Genomic DNA, 25084 nt, shown 5'->3' with positions numbered 1-25084 from the left:
TGTCCCGTAGTGGGGCCGGCCATATAGTCCTCTCTCTGCATTGGCTGCTCTGAGCAGGAACATCATCCTCAAGGCTTGGTGGGCCAGGGTGTGCTCTACTCTCTCTTCCTCTCCCTTCATTCACTCCTGTGTACTCTGATCAGACATGTTCCTCTCCCTGAGCAAGATGTAGCTTCAGTGCTGTTCTCGGAAGTGAATTATTCAGCAGGGGGGGCTGCCCATGTAGTTGGGATTGGGGCTGGCCCTCAGACCTCTCTATTGGTGATTACTCTTTTCAAGAAGAGCGCGCTGTACTGAAAGCTTTGTTACTTCAATTTTCAGTTAAATGTGGTCAATACTTCTTTTACTCTCTTTTCTTGATAGGAAATACCCATTAGGTTTTGGCGAGTGTAGCTTTGAGAACAAACATGGGAAACAGGACAGGAAAATATCTAGTGGGGGTTTTGGTTTTTGTCATTTAAAGGGGGAAAAAGAGAGAGAGAGAACTTTGGAAGATGTGACCTCTTGTGGCTAATGCGCCCCTCCCCCTGAATTATCTAGCATATTGTAAGGTGCGAGGAATGTTATTTTGCACGTATTCTCAAAAGAAGCTTGCTAATTGACAACCTCCCTCCAATCCCCTGTCCCACCTTTCCTTGCTGCTTGTAGTCTATGACATTTGCTTTTAGTTTAATTGTAAATGTAACCTTTTCACAATGAAGATGATGCTTTAACCATTCTGTTATAATTTCTTTTAGTGATTATGGTTTACTAGTTAATCATACAGAATTATAGAAGTATAGCTGGAACACACTCTCCCTCCGAACAACAAAAACAAGGACAAAAAGAAAGATCTGGTCATCTACATCCAAAAATCAGCCACTGAAGACCCTACCGATCACAACTGTTAGTCTCACAACTGCCTGTGGGTACTGAGCAGGACGGGGCAGCATTTCCTTCTGTTGTGCGTGGTACTGTCACGAGTGGAGCCAACTCAAGGGCAGCTAAGAACAATAATAGTCTGTTATTGATATGGTGGCAGAGGGTATAGCAGAAAGCTATTTAAAGAAATGCAGCAACTATCAGTTTATCTAGAAAGTAGCTGTCAAAATTGGGAAACCAATGAAATCTCCATGCAATGGCACGTTATTCAGCCATAAAAGGAAGGAAGTACTGATTCGAGCTGTAAGATAGATGAACCTCGGAAACTTTATGCTAAGTGAAAGAAGCTCACAAAAGACCATGTATAAGGAGATTCAAAAAGTTGTGAAAAAAATTATATTATCTTTTGATTTCATTGTTCCATTAATTTTTAGAAAACTCCTTGTATTACACTATTTCATATATAAAATGGCCATAGAGAGGCAGAAAGTGGATTAGTAGTTGCCCAGGTTAGGACAGCTGGTGGGGAGCTGGGTGGAAATGGGGAGTGACTGGTAGTAGGCAGGGTTTCTTTTTCCCCTTAAGATTATGAAAAAGACCAAAAGCCACACACAAGGGGTACCCCACAAAATCAGAAAAATGCTCCACTGGGCAGAGCTGTTATAGTTCACATTTTTCCCATTAGGTGAGCATTGAGCAACTCACTCTGAGTTAGTGTGCCCAGCAGCATCGCCTGGGAAGGTTCTCTCTGGTCACTGATTTTTTTTGTTTTGTTTTGTAAAAGCAGTTTCACTGGAATCTCGTTTTTTGTGACGGCTGATTTAGAGAACAGCATGCAGCTGTGAAATTTTGTTTCCTGCTCATGAAAAATGCCACAGAAACTGTTGTGATGTTGAACATAGCTTATAAGGTCAGCACTATGGGGAGAACTCAAGTGTATGAGTGGTTTTCCCATTTCCAAAAAGGTGAAATGTTGATGAATGACAAATCTCTTTCTGGATGTCCACCAACTTCCCAAACAGACAAAAATGTGAACTGGTAGTGCATTTGGAGATTGTTCCACCAGGTCAGACTGTTAACCAAGCTTTCTATTTAGAGGTTCTGAAAAGATTGTGTAACAGTGTGCCACACAAACAGGCCTGACTTGTAGCAGATGGGGGACTGGTGTTGCCACCACCACAATGCACCTGCTCATGCAGCCATCTCAGGGCACCAGTTTTTGGCAAAAAAACACCATGCCTCTCTTGCCCCACACTCCTGACTCAAATGACCTCACTCCATGCAACTCTTTTTGCGTCCTTGAACGCAGAGGGACACCAAGCAACAGCGATTTGATGATGTCAAGAGGTGGAGAGCAAAAAGAGGGAGGGAGGTGTCAGCCATCCAAGCAGATGAATTTGGAAAATGGTTCCAAGAATGGAATCGCACATTTGACAAATGCATTCAGTGTAATGGCGAGTACATTGAAGGTGATAAGACTGTATTGTAAAAAAATTAAATACATAGTTTTTGGGGGAAATCCAGTTTGGGGTGGGTTTCTCTTTGTATGCTAGTGCAGGTGTAGAGAAATGGGACCTCACACACAACCAGTGAGACTGTGCGTGGAACAGCAACCGTGGAAACAGTGTACGTCTTCCTTCACTCGCTCACTGTCATCCAGTCAATGCCAACTCCCAGCGACCAGACAGGACACGACAGAACAATACAGACTGTCCTGGGGGGTTTCTGAGACTGTAACTCTTTATGGGAGTAGAAAACCCCACCTTTCTCCTTTGGTAGTTTCAAATTGCTGACCTTTCGGATCACAGGCCAACATGTAACCACTGCACCACCAGGGCTTCTATGACTCTTCCTTAAGACATTGGAAATCGAAATGCCGTGTGATCCAGCAACCCCACTACTAAGTATATACTCTACAGACATAAGAGTCACGACATGAAGAGACAGATGCACACCCAAGGTCAAGGCAGAACTATTCACAAGAGCAAAAAGATATAAACAACCTAAATGTCCTTCTATTGGGAAAATACGTAAGTAACCTGTGGCACATACACACAGTGGAATAGGGCACGGCATCAAGGAGTAATGATGCATCTGTGAAACACCTCTTCGCAGGAACCTGAAGGACAGTGTGCTGAGTGAAATGAGGCCATCGCAAAAGGGCAGGTATTGTCTGAGACCACTATCATTGAAAGTCAGGAAAAGGCTGTCACACTAAAAGAAAAAAAAGCTTTGAACAGAGGCCAGGCATAGAAGAGAATGGGAGGGTGGAGCAGATGGGGAGATAAATCACTAACCCGAGAGTAGACACAAGTTACCTTGGGCGATCGGCCACAACGAAAAACACTGCAGCTGGCTGGGTTGGTTACGATTTCCAACAGCTCGGTGAGACAGGTAGAACTGTGCCATAGGGTTTTCAAGGCGGGAATGCTTTAGGGACGCAGACTGCCTCATCCTACCCCTCGGAGCAATCAGTCCTTCCAAGTGCTGACCTTTGCATTAGCCGCCCAGCACTTAATCCACTGCACTACTTGGGTGGCGGGGAAAGGCATAGACAAAGAGGAGGAGGTCCGCACAAAACAATGACGACAAAGGAAGACACGGGGAGGGGCGCCCTCGATGAAGGCAGCAGAGGTCAGTACTGCACATACCCAATCCGGCCGCCACAGTGGCCCCAATCCTCTATGAGTGGGTGCACAGAGACCAAGGGGGTCAGGACTAGCAAAGCCACAACGCCCGACGCTCTGTCATCGAGTCGATACCAACTCACAGCGGGCCTCATGAACAGATCAGGTTTGACAAAGGGATTTCTTCTTAGTTTCTATTTGTTTGTTTGTTTGGGTTTTTTTTTTTTTTCATTGTGAACTGAGGGCAGGTTTCTAGAGCAGGTCAGTTTCCCATTTAACAATTCATATACTTTTTGTTTGTTTGTTTCATGTCATTGACTGCAACCTCTATGGTGTAACACCACTTATCTCCCATCCTGTTTCCATTCCTCCTCCTTTCCCAACCCCGCGGAATGTTGTCCTTTGGTAAATGCTACCCTTTTGATCTCCAATGGTTGGTTAGTCTAGGATGTGCATATCTCATTAGTATTCTTGCTCCTCTCATAGGCCTGTCCATTTTGGGTTGGAAATTGCATCATGGGATGGGTTCATTTCCAGGCTTGAATGGCGGGTAGTGGTCATCATCTCAGGGTTTCCATCTGGATATACCCAACCATTAAGGGTAGTCTTGATAAAAAGATTTTAAGTTTTGTTCTCCATTCTTCCCCATTCTATCTAGGACCTTTTAATGTGATCCCTTTCGGGGCAGTTGGTCATGGTAGCTGAGCCCCAGTAGTTCTTCTGGTCTCTGGGGCATGAAGGCCGATGCGTATAAGGTCCATTGCTCTACTGGCCTAATGGTTTTCAGGGTTTATCAATTTCCCCTAGAGAGGGAGAGACCAACAACTGCACCTCAGAGGGCCACACACAGGCTTTGAAGACCCTGTGCACCTCTCATTGGAGTGGGATCTAATAGTGTCTTTGTAGACTGCTGTACCAATTGAGACTTCAGTCCTCAGCACCCAGACCCAGCGATTCACACCCACAAGGTGTTTTCTTAGGGCTAAGTTTTCATAACGTTGTCCCTTAGATGTGCCGCCACATTCATGGATATCTTTGTAGCAAAGGTAAAGAAGCAAGTAGAACAAATAGACAAAGATATTTCTGCACACGTTATTTGCAAAATGTTGTGACTATACCCAGGAATATAGTAGAGCACATAGGGGGCAGAGTTGTGGAAGCTTTTTAACTAAAACAAAACATCTTGGGGGAGTGAGTTACCAGGTCCGATAGCTTAGGACCACTGACTGTCTCAACGGACACCACGGTCAGTTGGCACAACAGATTCCACAGAGAACATGTTCCACATCCTACGTTGGTGAGTAGCGACTAGAGTCTCAAAAGCTTGCGAGCGACCATCTGAGATGCAACTATGGGTCTCTCCCTATCTGAAAGAACGAATTGTGGAGAACAATTTAAACCCTAAGGAAGCAATTAATACAATGGCCTGATGGACCGTGCAAACGTCGGTCTCCACAGCCCTGTCACCAGGAGAACTTCAGTGGTGCCCGGCTACCAGTACCAGCTGCTCTGGAAGGGGTCCCATTAGAAGGTCCTCGATAGAGTGGGAGAAAAATATGAACAGAACTCAGAATCCTAAAAGAGAGCAGGCTCACAGGTCGGAGCGAGACTGGGGGAATCCCTGAGATGATGGCCCTAAGCCGCCCTCCAGGCCTGGAACGGAACTCACTCCCATGCTTTGCTTTTCCGTCCAACACGAAGTGAGCAATAACATTGGGGAGCCATGCCCTCCTGCGAGCAATCAGCCATTTGAAATCGAAAGGGTACTGCTGACCCAAGAGCCGGATCCAGAAGGCAGGACGGGGTTGGAAAGGAGGGGGTATCCAAAAGGAGACACAGGGAGTCAGAGAGATGAGTGGTGTTACTTTCTGGGGGAGGCACTCAGTGACCTGATACAACATGTGTAAACCGTGTGCGGATGGTTGAATGGAAAACGGATTTTCTCTGTGCCCCTCACCCAACGTATAATAAAAAGCTTGAAAATGTGGAAACAAATAAAGATGATGAAAATGTTCTAAAGTTAAAAACCATTGAATTTTATGATATACAAATTATAGTTCAATAGCGTTAGAACAATATATAGCTATATATAGTTCAGTAAAGTAGCTCTAAGAAATCATTTATTTGTAGGCATGTTAAAATTTTAAATAGATATAAATTTGCTATCCATAACAGGCTACAAGATTAAAAACAGACTCTCTCACTTACTCACTCTCTCACTCACTCTCACTCGCTCGCTCACTCACTCACTCTCACTCTCTCATTCACTCGCTCACTCACTCTCACTCATTCACTCTCTCACACTCACTCACTCTCACTCACTCACTCACTCACTCACTCACTCACTCTCACTCTCACTCACTCATTCACTCACTCTCACTCATCATTCACTCTCACACTCACTCACACTCACTCACTCACTCTCTCACACACTCACTCTCACACTCACTCACACTCACTCACTCACTCTCTCACACACTCACTCTCACACTCACTCATACTCACTCACTCACTCTCTCACGTACTCACTCTGCCTCACTCACTCACTCACTCATTCACTCACTCTCTCATTTACTCTCTCACTCACTCATTCACTCTCACACTCACTCACTCTCTCACTCACTCTCACTCACTCATTCACTCTCTCACACTCATTCACTATCTTACTCACTCTCTCACACTCACTCTCTCACTCACTCACTAAAAAAAAAAAGATTAAAAACAAAAACACCATTATGCTATCAAGTCAATTCTGACTCATAGAGACCCTATAGACCAGGGCGGAACTGCCCCTGCGGGTCTCCACAATGGGAACTCATTATGGGAGTAGAAAGCCTCATCTTTCTTCTGCAGAGCGAGTGGTGGTTTTCGAACAGCTGCACTTGCAGTTGGCAGCCCAACATGTAACCACGGTGCCACCAGGGATCCTGTAACAGGCAGTGAGGGGCCAATGTCTATACATGGCTGGTCTTCATTGAAAATAATTTTCTATGTTCTGTAGCAGGTTAGAGAAACTTATTTTCAATGAAGAATTCACCATGCGTCAACATTCCTCCATTCGTATCCTGATGACATGCATGGAGATATAATTATAGATGGTATAAATCATTTCATCACTGAGAAGAAGAAAATTATAAAAAGGAAGACCACAGAATTCAGCCAGTGCAGTAATCTAGTTGGACTAACGTGTATCTGGGACTTGGGGGAGGAAAAGAGCACATTAATCATTGACGTTATAGGTAGAACTTAGAATCAATAGAATAGTTTCTATTATATTCTACTATATTATACTAATATTCAACTCACTGCCATGGAGTCAATGCCAACTCATACCAACTCTACAGGACAAGGTGGAATTGCCCCCTGTGGGTTTCTGAACCTGTAACTCTTTACAGGAGTAGAAGGCCCCCTCTTTCTTCCTGGGAGAGGCTGGTGGTTTCAAACTAGTGACCCTGAGGGCAGCAGCCCAACTTGTAATCACCATGCTACCAGGTGTCCCTAATAATGCTCACAGACAATGTATGCCAATGTGGCCCATGCACACTACTACACATTCAGGGACGTAAAACTTCACGTGGAACTACAGAGTGCCCCAGGGTGGCCAGAGAATGCCAAGAAGTGAACGCTTACAGCAGGGGTCTTCAAATTTTTTAAACATGGGGCCAGTTCACTGACCCTCAGGGCCGGACTATAGTTGTTGTTTTTTTAACTATGAACAAATTCCTAGGTACACCGCACATATCTTATTTTGAAGTAAAAAAACAAACAGGGCAAAAACACACAGTGGGCCGGATAAATGTCCTCAGTGGGCCGCCTGTGGCCTGCGGGCCGTTGGTTGAGGTCGCCTGCTTACAGTGTCCCTCGGCCACCAAGAGTGAAGACCTTGGTTACGCTGGGCAGGTTCCCAGCTCTGTCAGGGCAATTTCAAGGTTATTTCTGTCATTTCTCTCCTCACTCCCCTTCATTGAGTTCTGCTGAAGTCTGGTCATAGAACTAGCAGTAGCCAGCATGTGGAACCAATTCGTGTACACACACACACACACACACACACAGAGCTGTCAGCTTGATACACTGTGGTGGCTTGATGCTGGGACGCTGGCAGCTATGCCACAGCTGTTTCAGATGCCAGCCCGTGGTGGACAGGGGTCAGCAAAGCTTCCTAACTGAGACAGACTAGGCAGAAAAGCCTGGCATTGTACTTCCAAAAATTAGCCAATGAAAGCCCTATGGATAACAAGAGGCTATTGTCCAACATAATGCTGGGCACACCGAGACACACCGCGGGCGGGGCAACAATGCAGCAATGCCAACAGGACGGCAACGGTTGCGGGGAAGACACAGGATTGGGCAGCCTTCCGTTCTGGTGAGACACGAGACAGCGACAAATCAGAGCTGACGCCACCACAGTTGAGAACCACTTACAAAAAAAGAACTCATGACCACCACGAGAAATGAACTAATTAATGAAATGTGGATCCACAAAGGAAGGAAGGAGTGGTGGCGTGTAAGGAGCGGGAAAAGAGAAGCCCATCAAGGAAAGCGAGCAGACGCAGACGGCACCCTGCCCTCACTACCCGCCCCCACCTCCCTTCCACCCCTGCCTACACTCCTGGGGCTTGACTGAACTACTTCCACGGCCAGGAGATGGTTCAGAAAGGCGCTGGCCATGGAGAGCCATGGAGAGACTCCGCCACTTTAGAATCCAGCAGGATAGAATAAAGCTGGGATTGAGGGCTAGTTGGAAACAGGAACTTCAATAATTGCATTAAAAGAAAATAAAGCGGGTGGGGGGTGTCCTCCCCTAATTAATCATTCAGTCAGCTAGGAATGTGTTTGAAGACAAAGTGGGGTTTGATGGGGGCAGTCAACAGAAATCAACTGTTTTTAATTGTGTGCCAATATTCAGAACAGGAAAGGGGATGGGGGTGTTGGTTTGATAAGAGGAGCAGAAGTAATTCTCAAAGAAATGCCAAAACACAACAAGCACAATGATGCTTAGATCTTGATGATGCTGGATTTTCTTTATTCATAAAAAAATTACAAAGTCAAGTAAGTACATTTATTTCAAAAGAAGAGTCCACCGGTATTTTAGACTGCAGAAGGTCAACGGAGTCTTTTGCTTGCGGGGGTGGGGGGGGTGGGGGGGGGGGAGGTCACCTTGCAAAAGACTAAAACCAAAATCTTAGCTTCACTTTACATTCTGAAAGCTCATGTATGTTTAACATCATTGCAGCTCACACAAACTTCTGATTGCTCAAAGATACGCGGAGGAGCTGTGTAAGTTGGTGGGTCGTCCGCAGTGAAGTGATTCTCCTTTTATTTCCATAAGAACCATCTCACTAGATAAAGACGGAGGACTGGGTTAAGCCCCTCATATTCACTGGGGTGTTTAAGAATTCTGGTATTGCCCCACTGAGTTACGGTTCCGGTGAACAAACCACTTCAGACCTCTTAGGACAATGCTGAGTGGCCGACGGTGCTTAACTACCAACAGTGAAAGCTACCTAAACCTGGGTTGGTTAGCAGCAGGCATTTCCAGGGCTCCGTGATAAAGTCCAAGTGAAAAATGTCCGGGAGCTGGTCCATTAAGCCCCCTGAAGATGTTGAACTTTTATATCCTTAGAAATTAGCACACTGATGGCGCAGTGGGCTATGCATTGACAACAAGGTCAGTAGTTCATGCTACCAGCTTCTCCAAGGGAAAGAGATGAGGTTGTCTACTTCTGTGAAGATTCAAAGCTTCAGAAACTCAAGGGGACAGTTTTACCCCATCCTAGAGGACCTCTATGAGTCAGAATCAACTAGATGCCAGTGAGTTTGGCGTTTGGAGAAGCTACCTCAAAGAAACCCAGACGAAGCATCTGGCTAACCCAAAAGTAGGCAGTTCGAATCCATCAGCTTCTCTGAGGGACAAAGAGGACGCACGCAGTCTGCTTCTGTACAGATTACAGCTTTGACATGCTACGTGGCAGTTCCACGCCACCCTATAGGTCATGATGCGTTGAAATTGATTTGGCAGAGGTGAGCTATGAATTCAAAGAATTTTGGCAGTTTGTGCTTTGTATATACTGACTGCCAACTCACAGCGACCCTTTAGGACAGGGCAGAACTCGCCCCGAGAGTTTCTGAGACTGTAACATGTTACTGGAGTAGAAAGCTTCATCTATGCCCGCTGAGCGGCTGGTGGTTTCAAACTGCAGACCTTGCAGACCGGAGCCCAGTGTCGGACCACTACACCACCTTCTTGACTCTAGAATTGCCCTGCCCAGGGGGCCGCTCTGCAGAGCCTGGAGGCTGTGAGGATGCTTCAAAGCACCGCCCTGTTTTATGAATGTGGGAACCAAGGCCTGGAGCGCTCCAGAGCCCGAGGTGAAGCCCAGACTCGGGTCCAGGAACACAGCTTCTTTCCACTACCCCATAGGACCTCCATCAGGCTCCAGGCTGCGACCTCCAGTCCAGGGCAGAAATACTGCACAAAGCCAAGATAGGCAACTGGAAGGGCAAATGCATGTAATCTGCTTCCACTTGATGAAAGCCCAATAGAAGGGCATTTTTATCAGCTCATCCATCCCGCTGACTGCCAGCACAGGCACACACCACCCAGAAAGGGAAACGATCCGTTTCTGGAGCAGAGATCTAGATGTGAGGGGCAAGGAACCCTGGCAGCCAGGAGAATCAGGGGCCTGCAGCAGAGAGCGCCACCGGCCCCCACGGCACCTGACCCTCGTCCAGGACTTCAGAGCCCTACGTTTGTGCGAGGTGTCCTTCCGCTAGAGACCCCATTTCTACTGAGCAGGCTGTGATCTACTTCCAACATGTGGCCAAGGAGATGTAGGCGACAACTAACTTCCGTCATCAGGCAGAAGGCCTGGGGGATCCTTTAAGAGGTAAGGCCTTTCGCCTTTTTGTTCACATTTCCCGGAGCCCTGGTCGCAGGGTGGGTGAAGCCCAAGGCTGCTATCTGCATGGCTGGCAGTTTCAAACCCACCAGCCACTTCACGGGAACAAAGATGAGGCTGTCTGCTCCAGGGAGGATTTACAGTCTCCGAAAGCCCAGAGAGGGTGCCTACGAGCCCGGGAGGACTAGACGGCAGCAGGTGTGCATGTGGGTGGCTTCTCTGCTCTAAGCTGCCCTGGGGACCCTGTGGGTTAGCTGATGGGCTGTGAAGCACAGGTTGGCAGCTCAGACCATCACTCCACGGAGACCATCCAAACAGCCCTGAACTCTCTAGCTCTGGCGTGTATGTGTGTGTGTGTGTGTGTGTGTGTGTGTGTGTGTGTGTGTGTGCGCGCGCGCACGCACGTGCATGCTTCGTTATGAGAGAACGAGCCCCTTTAAGAAAAATGTACAGTCATTAGGTCCCTTTGACTAGCAGTCGAGCACGCTGCCTGACCCAGACAGACGGTCTCATTAGCAGAAACAACAGTAGCCCCACAGAACCACATAGGAAAGGACAAGTCCTTGCTAGCTTGGGGCAGATTTGGAAAACTTGTTCCAGAACAGGTTCATGGAGGGCAAGCTGAAATCAGATGATGAGAGGCTGGCCTGAGCCAAGTCTGGTCAAAGAATCAGCCCAGAGGGGTGGGGGTGTCAGAGGAAGCAGGTGACTGGTCTGAGTCCCTCCCTCCCGGGGCCCCTCGTGTACCTCTTCCAGGTTGCAGAATTCCTGGCGCAGAGCCGCCTTCAGTTCCGTGCATTCTCTCCGGTTTCTGAGTGCTATCAGACACTCCTTGGCCAATCCTGGGACCTGGTCGGAGGGCAGAGGTTCTGAGTGGAGGAGACGGAGGAGCTCCGTTGGCCCTCTCCGCCTGAGAACAGTCAGCGTGGAAGGCCAACACCCGGCTCCCTGACCTGGTACTAGTTTCTCTCTAATTCCAGGATTCCCCCCAGAGCAGGCTGGTTCTCCAGTGCTCCTCCCTGGACCCGCTGCTTCCATGCTGTGCAGACAGGACACTTACCTCTCTGAGCTTCCATGCGCCCATCCAAGAAAGGGGCACAACCATAGTACTCAACTTAAAAAGCAACCGAGTTATAACCAATTAAGCAGGTGAGGACATGGTGAGTACTCAGTGCCTCCCCCAAATCTGTATCAGTGAGTTGTTGCTTATTTCTCTTCAGAAGGAGTGATCTAACATTTTCTCCATCACTTTTTCTTCCCCGCTCAGCAGTTTCCCCCTTTCCTCCAGTCTTCCCGTTTCCTAGACATGAAGGGCATGGTCTTCTTTGTGCCTCAGTGTTGCTTTTAAGCTCGAATCCTGGGACATAGCCCCTTTCAAGCGCCCCCTTTTCCAGTCACCTGGTCACAGCGACATTAGAACGCTGCCCACTAAGCCTGCTGCTGCTTCAAAGGGAAAAAAGGGCAAGGGAAAACCCGCTGGATCGCTCACCTTGGGCAGCCGTGGCCCTAAACCACCTGTGAGCCCACACTAGTTATCCACCTGCAGTGGATCACTAAACAGAACCAACAAAAGGAAAGCAATTCTAACTGCGGGTTTAAACATGGGGTGAAGTTTGGGGAAGAAAGTGCCAAGAGTGTGTGTGGTCTTTAAAAAATATATATTAAATATATATACCTATTAGATATATATAATATCTATCTGTCTATCTCGAATGGGGCACTAATAACAATGAGTGCAAGAAGGAAGAACATGTTCTGAACTTGACTGTGGGGAGGTCTATACAACTCTTCTGAATGTGGCTGAACGAGTGACTCGTAGGATGCGTGAATCACATACTGGTCATACTGCTTTAAAACCCAAGGAAAAATCATTGGGTGTACCTTGCAGAATAGCTCCAGTAGCATCTTCTGGCGAGCTCGCTCGTAAGGGTCACAAGGTAGCAGCTTCTTTCCAGGATAAGCATCATCCAAGTACTCACAGGCGATGGCCGATTCATAGATGAGCTGGCAGTGGCAATTCTCCAGGACGGGTACTTGGCCAAAGGGGTGTTTCGTGTAGAACCAGTCGGGCTTGCATCTCAGATTAATGTTGACTACTTGGTATCTGGAAGAGGGAAAGGCAAGGCAAGGCGGAGTGAGATGAGAGGTGTCCGCAGGGAGAGGCTCATCTGGAAAGTGGATGCAATCCACTGATGAAACTCAAAGGTGATCAAACTGAAACTTTGATAAAGTTTAGCTTCTGGATGAAAGGGCCGCCCTTCCCGCAGTGCGATGGGTTCCGTGCCTCCTCCAGGTAGGTTTAAACAAACAAACACCTCACTGCCAAGGAGTCCACGCCGACTCACATCAACCCTATAGGACAGGGCACAACTGCCCCTGTGGGTTTCGAGACTGTAACTCTTCACAGAAGTAGAAAACCCAATCTTTCTCCCAAGGAGTAGCTGGTGACCTTCCTGAGAACTGTGACCTTCCTGTGAACAGTGTTACATAGAAAGCAGTTTGCCTCCTAGGAAATAAGGCTTCAGGAGGTGGAATCTCACAGCAAGGAACCGATCCATGGTCGCTTCCAGGCAGTCTGACTCAGAGCTCCCCGGCTTTAACCATGACATGACCGATTTAAAACATTCTCAGGCTTGAGAATATGAATCTGAACAGGCCACAGAGGAACAGGGCACCCGTTCGCAGCCGGAGCTTGGGTCAGCCATCAGACTGTCTGGAGTGGGGTAAATCCAGCGGTGTGGCCTAAACCAAACTCTTGCAGCCCGCTGTATGCGGCTTCCATGAATTGCTCCCATCTCTGGTCATTTTGAGGAGCGAATGCATGGAAATGGCTAAGATGTTTGGGATGGTGTTGAGAACAGAAGAATGTGACAGCTTTCTTTCTTCTTGTTGTTGTTTATTTTTATTTGGGTTCAGACCTATACAATGACCACCGGGTCTCTCCTATGTTTCTAAATATCAAAGAAACCAAAGGGGTACATTCTTTTCTCAGTGTAGACTCCAGGACATCATCTTCAACTCTAAAGCAGTGGTTTGCAACTACGAGTGATTTTGTCCCTCTCCCCACAAGGGACACTGAGCAATGTCTGGAGATGTTTGGGGTTGTTACCATTGGAGAGGGGGTTTTCCTGGCAGCTAGGGGATGAGGCCAGGGATGCTGCCAAGCATTCTGTCCCTTCCCCACAAAGAATGATCCCACCAGAAACATCAACACTGCTGACTGGAAGAAACCTTGCCTCCGAGAAACATCCACATCAATTCCTAAGCTCACGGTCTGTCAACATGGGCAAGACACCAAGGGGTCTGTCATGATTTCTCTCCCAAGATTGGTGTCCTTGGGACCAATTAGGTTGGAGCAAAAGGGAAAAATCTGGAAATGGGATGCCATGTTTACTCAAGGCGGGCCTCTCGGTTGCGCTCTGCATTTCTTTGACATGAATCTCAAACTTGGGGATCCATCTGCAATGTCTGGCCTTCCCCAAGACAAGAATCAAAAGCACATTCTTAACCCGTTTCTCTTTTGAGGCCAGTGGCATGATGCAGCCCACATTCCAGCAACATCCTTCCACCGTCCACAGACAGACCTGCACCAGCTAGTCATGTGATTGATGATAAGTATAAGTGTGATTTCATCAATGTCCGGAAATTATATAAGTATATATGGCTAAAGAATTGTGTACAGGTGCCGGGTTGGCAAAGGGTGGATTGAGATAGTTAATTGTGCCATCCTGGCTGATAAAACACAAGTGTTTTCATTTATCCAACAAACACTGAGCACCTGGCCTCTGTGAGGAGGAACAGGGCATCAGGAAGGCTTATAAATTGCCTTTGATACACAGATGACACAACAGTGCTTGATGAAAACAAGAAGGACTGAGGCACTTGCCCATGAAAACAAAAGACTGAAGCCTTCAGTATTGATTGCAACTCAGTGTAAACATAACTGAAATCCTCACAAAGAGACCAGTAGACAACGACAGGATAAACAGAGAGGAATTGAAGCCGGCAAGGATCATTCTGTCTGGATTCACAATCAACTCTCATGGACAACTAAGTGGGGCAACCAAAGGACAAAGTCGCTTTGTGTTGGGCAAAGCTGCTGCCAACGACCTCCTTAAAGTGTTAAAGAACCAAGATGTTGCTTCAAGACTCCGCCGGGCACTTTCAATTGTATGGTGGAATTGGTGCATGATGGTATTGGTGATGAGCAAACAAATCTGTCTTGGAGGAAGAATAGCAAGGCTTCTTAGAAGCCAGGGCGGCATGTGCTTTGAACACGTTATCAGGAGGGACCAGTCTCTAGAGAAGGACATCGTGCTTCATCAAGCGGAGGGTCAGTGAACAAGAGGAAGAGTCTGTGCAAGATGGGTGGGAGCCGTGGCTGCAGCCTGGCAGCTAGGATGGGGATGTGCAATGTGCTGTTCTGTGGCGTGCAGGGTTGCCAGGAGCTGGAACCTTCATGATAGTGCCTAATGCCAATGCCACCACTGTGGCCCACTCTCTTCCAGCCAGGGAAGAAAGGGCATGAAGTCCCCAAGGACTTACATTTCAGCAGGAGTGGGTGGGCATATAGGAAGACTGATATGAACATGTTGGCTTTAGGTTTGCACGAAGCATGAGAACAGGGTTGACTTGAAGGTGTAAGGAGGTTGCATTCGATGGGGCAGTTTGGTGGGCAGCCTGGAAACCACCAGTGTCATTCCTTCCTTCGTGTTATGGGATAGAACCAGCTCATCAGAACCGTCGTCGGTTTAATTCTGGGTTCTCTTAAACATTTTGTACACAGACCCAAATCCCTAAAGATGTCTGCATTTCAGGATAACCCACCAAAGAATCAACCTTTTCCCAGAAAGAAGAGGCTGGGCACCCCAGATTTTAAAGACCCCACCCAACCCCCCACCCCAAGTGGGGCTGGAACTTCTCACTTGATTCCTTTGGCATGCATGACAAGGCGGGTTCGGTGCGCGTAGGGGCAGAACCTCATGCTGTAGAGGCGGATAATGCCCTCTGGGACCGGCCCTGGGGGCGGGCATCCTGCAAGGGGCGGGGTGGGGGGAACTGGTTAGTTAGGTGGAAGGGGAGCTGCCCCACTTCCCGGGGCCCCAGGAGGGCTGGGCTCTTACACTAAGTGCCAGAGAGCACTTCTTTGGTACATGGCTTTGTGCCCACCCTGTTGGTCAGCCCCATCTCCCGAGTCTGCATCCCAGCCACACTGTGTCAGCAGTCTGTGGGCCCTTGTCCATGTGGGGAAAACTCACCTTTCCTCAGAGCCCTGGTCGCATTTCCGGACATGGTCTCTGCACCCTGATGTGTGCCCCTGCAGCTCCCAGGCAAGTGATTGAATGGCTGTGGGCTGGTAGAGCAGAGGCAGAAGTGGCCCAGGGTATGAGCTTGGAAAACTTCACCTGGGGAGACATTGCCCACAATTGGAAGCGGAAGAGAAGGGATGGGCCTAAACACTATGCTTTGGACAGGTGGGTATAACCTTGGGTGGGCTTTCTTCTCCACACCAGGAAGATATGAAGAGTGGACATTCAGCCCAACATGTGCTGTTTTGTTTTGCTTTGTAACAACCTGAACCAAATCTATGCCATCAGGGGGATTTCAACTTATGGAGACACACTGTGTTTGCTCCACTGTAAGCTTTGCTTAAGTAGATTCCCAGCCCTTTCTTCCGCAGTGCCTCAGGGTGAGTTCAAACAGCCAACTTTCAGATTAGCTGAAAGTCGAGCACAAATTGTTCCCCTACCCAGGAACCCATGGAAGGAAAATGGAACAGGGCAAGCAGACTTTTCTCCCAGGCTACACTCGCTTGGCCACATCACTAAGGAGCCTGAGCTTCTAATTTTCTTTTAGCAAGCTCAGACTTTGCCGTGATACAGCGGCTTAATCGAACCCATGGCCACCACATCGATTATGACACACAGCGACCTTATAGGACAGAGCGGAAATGTCCCTGTGGGTTTCAGAGACTGGAGCACACAAGTGTCACCTTTCTCCCATGGCGCAGCTGTTGAGTTTAAACTGCTAACCTTGTAGTGGGTGGCAGCCTAGCCCTTGGTCAAAGTGGACAATGCCGCCCCTGAGGGGCACTAGAACAATCCAGGAAGGGATGTCAAAGCAGATACCTACACTTTATTCTGCATCATGGGTGGGGCACTGCGCAATTTTTTTTCTAAAGGGGGCAGTAAGCCAAATAAGTTTGGGAACCCAGGAAGTGGATGACCAACCCAAACCAGCTCACTGTCATTGAGTCATTCCTGACTCGTACATAGCAACCTTACAGGGCAGAGTGAAACTTCAGAAAGTCTTATCTTTCTCCCACAAAGGGTTTAGTGAGTTCAAACTGCAGGCTTTTTGGTGGGCAGCCCGATGGGTCCCTGCTGCATCCCCAAAGGGAGGGAAGAAAAATAATTGGTGTTGCTTTCTCACCCAGCTGAAAGGAGCGCTTCCTTAAATATTGCAGCCTGCCACCCCACTCCCCTCAGCCTTGAATTGGCCCTCCTTGTCAGATTGTACACACAGCTCTGGGGAGACCTGGCAACAACTAATAACAACATATCTGAAAGCAAAGGTAAAGGTGCCACGGCTCTGCCCCCAACAGCAAATTGTTAGCAAGTCCCTTTCTATTCAGTGAGGTCACACAGTCAACAGCCCGGCAGAGCAGGGGTTGCTTGGACTGTCCTTCCCAATGACATGAGATCAAGGAAGTAGCTGACCTTCGTTCTGACCTCCTGAATCTTACCAAGTTCACAGACAGCTCCTTTCGATTTACAGGCTTGGGCTGAAATGCTAGCAAAAGTACTTTATGGCAATGATGGGTAATGAGAAAGAGCAGTGCACTTTGCGCCTCACTGGGCTAAATGGTTGCTGAGTTACCTTGAGTCTTACAGCGCTGAGTCAGGCAGTTAGCAGTTTCCTTAAAATGATTTGGCCAAGGTGGGTGACCAACTAGTAGGGTTGAAGAAATCTTAATGTCTGAAGCCTGACTCTGTCTTCACCTCTAAAGCAGACATCAGTGTGGAAAGGCTGAAAGTCCAAAAAAGATGGAGCATGCAATGGCTGCTTAACAAATGTTGTTGTTAGGACTTTTCTCCCATTAAATCGATTCCATTCTGCAGTGACCCTATGTACAACAGGGTCTTTTCTACTCCGTGATGAACTTTCACATGCATCCGAGACAATGGAAAATACCAAGGCTTGGTAAGGTGCCCCTTAGTCCTCAAAGTAACACCCCTGCTTTTCAATACTCTAAAGACGTCTTGTGCAGATTTACTTAATGGGTCTTTTGAATCTCTTGACTGCTGCTTCCATGAGCACTGATTGGGATCCAAGCAAGACAAAACCCATGACAACTTAATTTTTTTCTCCATTTATGTTACCTATTGGTTCAGTTGTGAGGATGTGGGTCTCCTTTACATTGAGTTGTAAACCACACTGAAGGCTGCAATCCTTGATCTTCATCAGCAAGTGCCTCAAGTCCTCCTCACTTTCAGCAAGCAAGGTTGTGTCATCTGAATATCATATGCAAGTCATTAGTAATTTGGAAGACAGCTACTTGACCAACTGATTGAAAGATATCCAAAAAAGGGCGACCCTCTTAATAAGCCTTTCTTCAATCTTGATGCTACTTTCTTCATAGAATCCAGCTCCTCTGGTAATTTGCTGTTCATACAGATAGAATATGCATGGTGACGGAATCCAACCTTGTTGCATACCTTTACTGATTTTAAACTATGCAGTATTCCCTTGTTTGGTTCATATCTGCCTCTTTATCCCAGGGACAAGGACCGCAGGCTCCCAATGAAGTGGTCGGGAACTCCCATTCTTCTTAAGGCTATCCAGTTTGTTAGGAGCCACACAGTCCAACGCCTTGGTATTGTCAGTAACACACAAGCATCTTTCTGTTATTCTCTGTTTTCAGCCAAGAGCCATCAGTAATGATATCACTCATTCCCCATCCTCTACTGGATCCAGATTAAATTTCTGGCATTTCCCAGTTAATAGACTGCTACCACTGCTTTTATATGGTTGTCAACCAAAATTTACTTGCATGTGATATTGTTCAATAACTGCCACCTTCGGTTGCTACAGATTCCTCAGGAATGAGCACAAATCTGTATTTCATTTGGTTGGTTGACCAGGAGGCGGACTTGCAAATTTCTTTGTACAAACTAGTAAGTGCTTCCAGCAGTGTCAATCTTTGGTAAGCATTTCAGTTACTGCCCCAATAACTCCTGGGGTCCTGGAATTGTCACCATTTGTTTGTGATCATATGCTGCCTCTTGAAGTGATTGACTACTGCTTTTTGATACAGCGGTTCTGCATGTTCCATGCTGTTTTGAGCCTGCCTGCCCTGGTAGCACAGAGGTTATGCATTGGGCTTGGTGGGATCCGCAAGATTGGCAGTTTGAAACTACCAGCTGCTCTATAGGAGAACGATGGGTTTTTTACTCCCATGAAGAGTTAGTTACAGTCTCCGAAACTCAAAAGGAACAGTTCCACCCTGCTCCTCTAAGGGCCACAGTCAGCATCATAGGGAAAGCTATCATCTAATATAGTGCCCAGAACAACAAAACTGCGTTTAACTCTTTACAGAAGTAGAAAGCCCAGTTCTCCTCCCATGGAGCAACTGCTGGTTTGGAACTGCTGACCTTGCAGGTAAGCAACACATCTTAAGGCCTCCCACATTTGGCCCACAGAATCCTTAATATATCAACTTGAGGCTTAAACTTTTTCTTCAGTTCTTTCAGCTTGAGATATGTAAAGTGTGTTCTTCTCTTTTGTTTTTCTAACTCCAGGTCTTTGCACATTTCATTATAAAGCTTTGTCTTCTCAAGCTTTCCTTAGAAATTTCCTGTTCAACTCTTTTATCATTTCTGTAGTTACTGCAGAGTCAAGAGTTAGTAGAGTCCATTCTGCCATCCAGGTTTTTTTTTTCTTTCTTACCTGTCTTTTTAATGGCCTCTTGATCTCTTCATGTGGGATGGTCTTTATCTCACTACACACCTCTGGTCTTTGGTCGTTCGTATTCAATGTATCAAATCTCTTCTTGAAATGGTCTCTAGATAGGGTGGGGCACACTGAAGGTAGTATTTTGGCCCTGTGGACTTGTTTCGACTATTTTCAGCTTCAATCTTAACTTGTATATGAGCAATTGATGGTCTCATCCAGCCAGCTCCTGATCTTGGTTATTTCACACTCATCTAATGAGATGGAACTTCACTGCCTTTCCACAGATGTAGTCAATTTTATTCCTGTGTATTCCTCTGGTGAAGTCCATGTGCATAGTCTCCATTTATGTTATTAAAAAAGGTACTGGCAATAAGGAATGTGTTGATCTTGCAAAATTCTCCATTACAATCTCAAACTTCCCATCACCAAGGCCTTATTCTCTAACTATCAATCCTTCTTTGTTTCCAACTCTCACATCCAAGTCACTAGTAATTATCAATGTATCTCGATTGTAAACTTGTACAATTTCAGACTGAAGAACTTCTTAGACTTCTTCAATTTCTTCATCATTGGCTTTAGCACTTGGTACATGAATTTGAATAACAGTCATCTTAACTGGTCTTCCTTGTTGTTGGTAGATGCCACCAAGTCGGTCTGATGCATAGTGGCCCTACTACGCACAACAGAACACAACACTGCCGGTCCTGCACCATCCTTGCAATTGTGCCTGTGCCGGAGCTCCTTGTTGCAGGTACTGTGTCGATCCATGTCCTTGAGGGCCTTCCTCCTTTTCATTGTCCCTCGGCTTGACATGCCCTTCGGAAGAAAATGCGTAACAAATCTCAAGCTGAAAGAACTGAAGCAAAAAGTCAAGCCTCGAGTTGATAGTCAGGCCTCAAGTTTACCAAGCATGATGTCCTTCTCCAGGGACTGGTCTGTCCTGGCAACAAGTCCAAAGTATGTGAGACAAAGTCTCGCCATTCTTGCCTCCAAGGAGCACTCTGGCTGTACTTTCTCCAATACAGATTTGTTTGTCCTTTGAGCACTTTCAATATTCTTCACTGGATCTACAGTTCAAATGCCTCAATTCTTCTTATGTCTCCCTTATTCAGTGTTCAACTTTCACAAGCATATGAAGCCCATCAGGACTTGGGTCACATGCACTTAGTCCTCAAAGAAGCATCCTTGCTTTTCAAGCAGATTTACCCACTGCAACTAGGCAGTCTGGAAAAGCTATAGATTGTAGGCCTCCCACAGTTTTGGAAAGCAAAACTACCTATGTGCTTGCCAAGGACTGGGGTCATATTGAGAAGGGAAGAGATGACTAGGTGGAACACGGGGGATCTGGGTGGCAACAAATCTAATCTCTACGATAATGTAATAGCAGACACATGACATTATGTATTTGTCAAAATCCATAAAAATGTACAACATAAAGAGTGAACCAGTGTCAACTCTAGGCAGTAATGTCATCAACAGGAGTTTAATCAATTGTAACAAATATATCACAGTAGTATGTCAAGAATTATAGAAAGTGTGAGCAAAAGGGAGAGAGAATATTTGAGAACTCTACTTTCTGCCAAATTTTTCTGTAAACCAGCCTTAGAAAAAATCTTTGGAGAAAAAAAAACTCATATTTTTTAAAAAGTCTACTGCATACCTTCCAAAATAGTCTTTAAGTGGAACATCAATTTCTGAAGCGTGAATCTGACTAATGAAGGCAGGGGTGGAAAGTCAGAGGGTGTGGAACGCACATCCATCCCCATGCAGGAAGGGAGCGACAGAGTGTATGTTTCACCTGCAGGCCCTGCAGCCCGAGGGGCTAGCTCTAAACTCTGATTTGGACACCTTGACAACCTCTCAGACCTTCCCCTCCCTGACTGGTCAAATGAGAATGCTTGTAGTACCTATGAGCTAGGTGTGCTGTTCGTTTGGAATGAAATTGTGTGGACATCATCCAGGTAAGAGCTCTGTAAACTTTGAAATTCATGGCAAGCAATGAAGAAGAGGGTGCATTCCAATTTTTAATTCATAAAGAGGAAATGCAATGCAATTCAGTTTTGCCAGGCAGATGAGAAGGAAAATCAATTCATACCACTTATTGCACCAGTTTAATGCCACCTGAATACTGCAGGCTGCATTTCAGTAATGTGGTTTTTAATCATACCGCAGAATAATATGGTTTCCCTGGAAAGATGACCTTTCTAAGTAGCCCTACTTCCCTTTCAAGGCCACTAAGTACTTCTTTAAAACTCCTCTTTGCACGCACTCTTTTTGTGCTCCAATTTCATGTTTACACTTAAATTCTACCGAGTCACTCAACCAAGAAACAAAAGGGAACGCAGCCACCGCAAACATAATCGGATGTTTTGAAAATGTGAGGATCTTTGGTCATGTGTGGTTAATTACTGACGCTTTCTAGGAAAAGAATGTTAACATCGAAATAATCCTGTCCTTCATTTTGATGAGTCTCTGTTTAGGAGGAGGGAAGGAAGTAGGGTTTGAATTAGACTAAATAAATAAATAAAATTATTAACCATTCTCTGGTAGAAACGTAGTTTATATCAAAGATTTTGTGATCAAGTATTCCACAATTTTCTCCAAGAGCATGCTACAGGGTGCAGTTAAGTGCATGTCCCTTTAAGAAGAAAAAAACCTTGCAGCTTTCGAGTTTAGATTTATATAAAAGTGGCAAAAAACAGTTCCCATATATCTATACTTGGTCTTCCCATACCATTTGTATAGTATAGTTGTTAAAATGAAAAACCAATATTGGTCCAACATTACTAATTACAGTTCCACCTCTTCAAATTTCCTTAGCTTCTACCTTATGTCCTTTTTCTGTTCCAAGACACTATATTTAGTCATCAAGTCTCTTCAGGAACCTCTGACGGCACCACTTTCTCTTGCTTTCCTTGTGTTTGATCACCTGGCAGTCAGTGCAGAATGCTAGCACGGCTTTGAGAGACCATAATTGGATTGTGATGTTTTCTTCATGGCTTTGGGGTGAGGGAGACCACAAAAGTGCCATTTTTCTCGCATCGTATCAAGGGTACATACAGTTAGCACAACTTATCACCGATGACCTTAGCCTTGATTCCCAGTCGGAGATAGTATTCTTCCTATCAAGTCGCCCTGCCCCATTCCCCACTTCCGGAGTGCGCTCTTTGTAAAGCAAAGTCCCCGTGCAAGACCCACATGGTAAGTACTGTGGAAGTCAGCCCCATTTCCTCCAAGGGAGGGTACCTACATTTAATGTGGTTGTGGTGTGGTTGTTAAATTCTTCTACTTAGGAGACTTTCCTCGCCCCTCTCACTTACTTATTCATTTATTTATATCAGTATGACTTTCAGGGGTAATTCTTTTATACTTCTGGATTATAATCCAATACGACGCTATTATTATTGTTACGCCAATGGTTCCAACTTTGAACCATTTAACACGCCCCCGCCCGCCCCCACCCCCCTCGCCCCAACATTCCTTTAGCCTTTTTTTTTCCTTCAATATGCTTCTACCTTGATTGGTGTTACAGTCTTTGGTGAAACGTTGAAGGTAGGTTGGCGGGCTTCCTCTTAATGTCCTAGGTTAAAAAAAAGAAACCGTTTAAAATACTATTCCGGGCCCCGACATTCCGTGAAACCCCAACGTCCGAAGTAACCTCAATCTCTTCGTCCCTTCAAGCACTACAGAGCTGGCAAGCCCCCAGGTGGAACGGAAAGGACTGAGGCCAGTAGCGCCCGCGAGCTGAGCGGCGGCCAGAAGGGCCCGCCCCTTCCAATGCGATCGGACCCAATTGGTCGCGGGGCCCCAAGCTTCAGCCAATCGCCAAAGCTTTTGGAAGCGCCCAGGCCGAGTGGAGCCAATGGACCATCGCGTTGTACAAACGTGGTCCTCGGAAGTGGAAGGTCAGTTACCCGCAGCTTCTCAGCGCCCGGCATCCCAGCTCCTTGCAGATCAGTCTGGCGCGAGTGGTCAGAGCACCCTTCGGGCTTGGTAGGCTGGTCGGCTGGTCGGCGGCAGAGGTCAGCCCTGTGTGAGTCTGGGGGGTGTTGGTGGCCGGAGGTGGTGGGCGTCAGGAGGCCGATTCTGACGTCCGCCTGTTCAGAGCTGCCCCGGAGGCTGTGGCCCCCCGGCTCCTGGTTCATCTCAAATGCAGATTTCTTAGCCCACCGCAGACCTGTTTCAGAAGTCCAGCGGTGCGCCCGAAGGAGTTTCTGTGCCCACCTCAATCCGAAACTCACCAGACGTTTTACTCGCCGGCCCACAAACAAGTACAGCAAACCTCACAGCGGGGCTGGTGGACAGCCGCATTCTAATAAGTGTGCCCCGGGTTTTTTTCTTCTTCTGATCTTTCTATAAGCTTGACTTTAACCACGGCCTTTGGTTGCATCTTCCATGGGATGCACTGATGTTCTCCCACCTTTTCAAGATGACATGATGATAAAACGAAAATAGTCAAGAAGCCCAATGGAACGTGTGGTAAATGGTATTGTTAGGTAGCAGGATCGTGGGTTGCCCCGCCCCATGCCTGAAGGCCCCCTACAGGAGGTTGGAAGAGAATCAGGCGTGCCCTTAATCAGCCATAAAGACTACTGGGCCTGCGCCAATTGAAGCCCTAGCCAGGTGGGCAGGACAGCTGGGGGCCCAAACTAGGCCCAGGTGGGCTTAATTCAGCGAATGGAGTCAACCAATACCTTCAACCACTCCTCCCAGCCAGAGGCCTCATACCTTGACCACACCCCCTGCCCATCTTCCCTTTCTGGTATCAGTCTCCCTGGCCTCAGGCTACCATATGTGGGTGTTCAGGGACTGTAAAACCTTAGACTTACTCCATTCTTTATCAAAACCCACTTGGATCACAAACCAGGCTTCAGCATGAATTCTAAGGACCAAGGTATTTCCCACCAGAGATAAAAAACAGTACTAACAGGTTTGAGTGGGAATACTACCCATAGCAGTTACCGCCAAATTAATTCTGATTTTGTAGCAACTCAGTCGGACCCAGAACTGCCCCCAAATGGTTCCCAGAGCTGTCGTCTTGTTCACTCCTCCAGCTGTCTCCACTGATGTTTTTAATTATGTAGCTGAGGCATCTGGAGTCCCTGGGTGGCGTTTAAGGAAAGTTTGGTGGCTTGAACCCACCCAGAGGCACCTTGGAAGAAAGGCCCGGCAACGTGCTTCAACCAGGTCCCAGCCCTACAAACCCTATGGCATCCAGCTGTACTCTGCGATCCTAGAGCCACCACAAATTGAAACACGCTCAGTGACATGATTTGGTGTTGGATGGGCCATCTGCTTTGTGCACAGCATGGGGTTGAAGAAGGGTTTGAGAGACTAGGAGGCCACCCAGTGACCTAGCTTTGAGGTGATGGAGGTCCAGCTCAGTGGCAACAATGGGAACAGAAGGTACGATGTTCAGTCACAGATGGAAAGGAAAGGAGGATTAGAAAGGGCTTCGACCTAGAAACTCAAAGTGAAGGCATCTTTTGAAGGGTATCGGAATGGAAGCATCTCATGGGCTGTTAGAAATCTAGAGTGAGGCCCAGCTCTAAGAGCTCATTTGAAGGTTTTCCACTTAAACTACGATAGCAGAACCCTTATGGTCATTGAACACCCAGAGACAGGAAGTGTAAATGCAGGAGGCTTTATAGGGACTCCACAGTTAGGCCATGTCAAACTATGAGCTCCCTTATAAAGTAGAAGCTGTGAGTCTTCGTATCTGGTGAAGCACAAGCTCAGCCA

General features: G+C 46.9%; 1 protein-coding gene across 1 annotated transcript in view; it reads right to left on the bottom strand.

Moving 5' to 3' along the window:
* LOC142428864 (glutathione S-transferase omega-2-like) overlaps positions 1-23106 on the bottom strand; it is a 36635-nt gene extending 13529 nt beyond the window's left edge. The window contains exons 1-6 of the mRNA XM_075533755.1: positions 23001-23106; positions 22858-22922; positions 15646-15792; positions 15313-15421; positions 12269-12491; positions 11135-11236 (exon numbers count right to left, since the gene is read on the bottom strand). Coding sequence (XP_075389870.1) covers positions 11135-11236; positions 12269-12491; positions 15313-15421; positions 15646-15679 — 468 coding nt within the window. The 5' untranslated portion in view covers positions 15680-15792; positions 22858-22922; positions 23001-23106. The remainder of the gene's footprint in view (positions 1-11134; positions 11237-12268; positions 12492-15312; positions 15422-15645; positions 15793-22857; positions 22923-23000) is intronic.
* Positions 23107-25084: the final 1978 nt, after the last annotated feature.

This window comes from Tenrec ecaudatus, chromosome 16, assembly GCF_050624435.1.
Source record: "Tenrec ecaudatus isolate mTenEca1 chromosome 16, mTenEca1.hap1, whole genome shotgun sequence".
Lineage (NCBI taxonomy): Eukaryota > Metazoa > Chordata > Mammalia > Afrosoricida > Tenrecidae > Tenrec > Tenrec ecaudatus.
The sequence above is the reverse complement of the archived record's forward strand: the minus strand, read 5'-3'. Positions and strand labels throughout refer to the sequence as shown.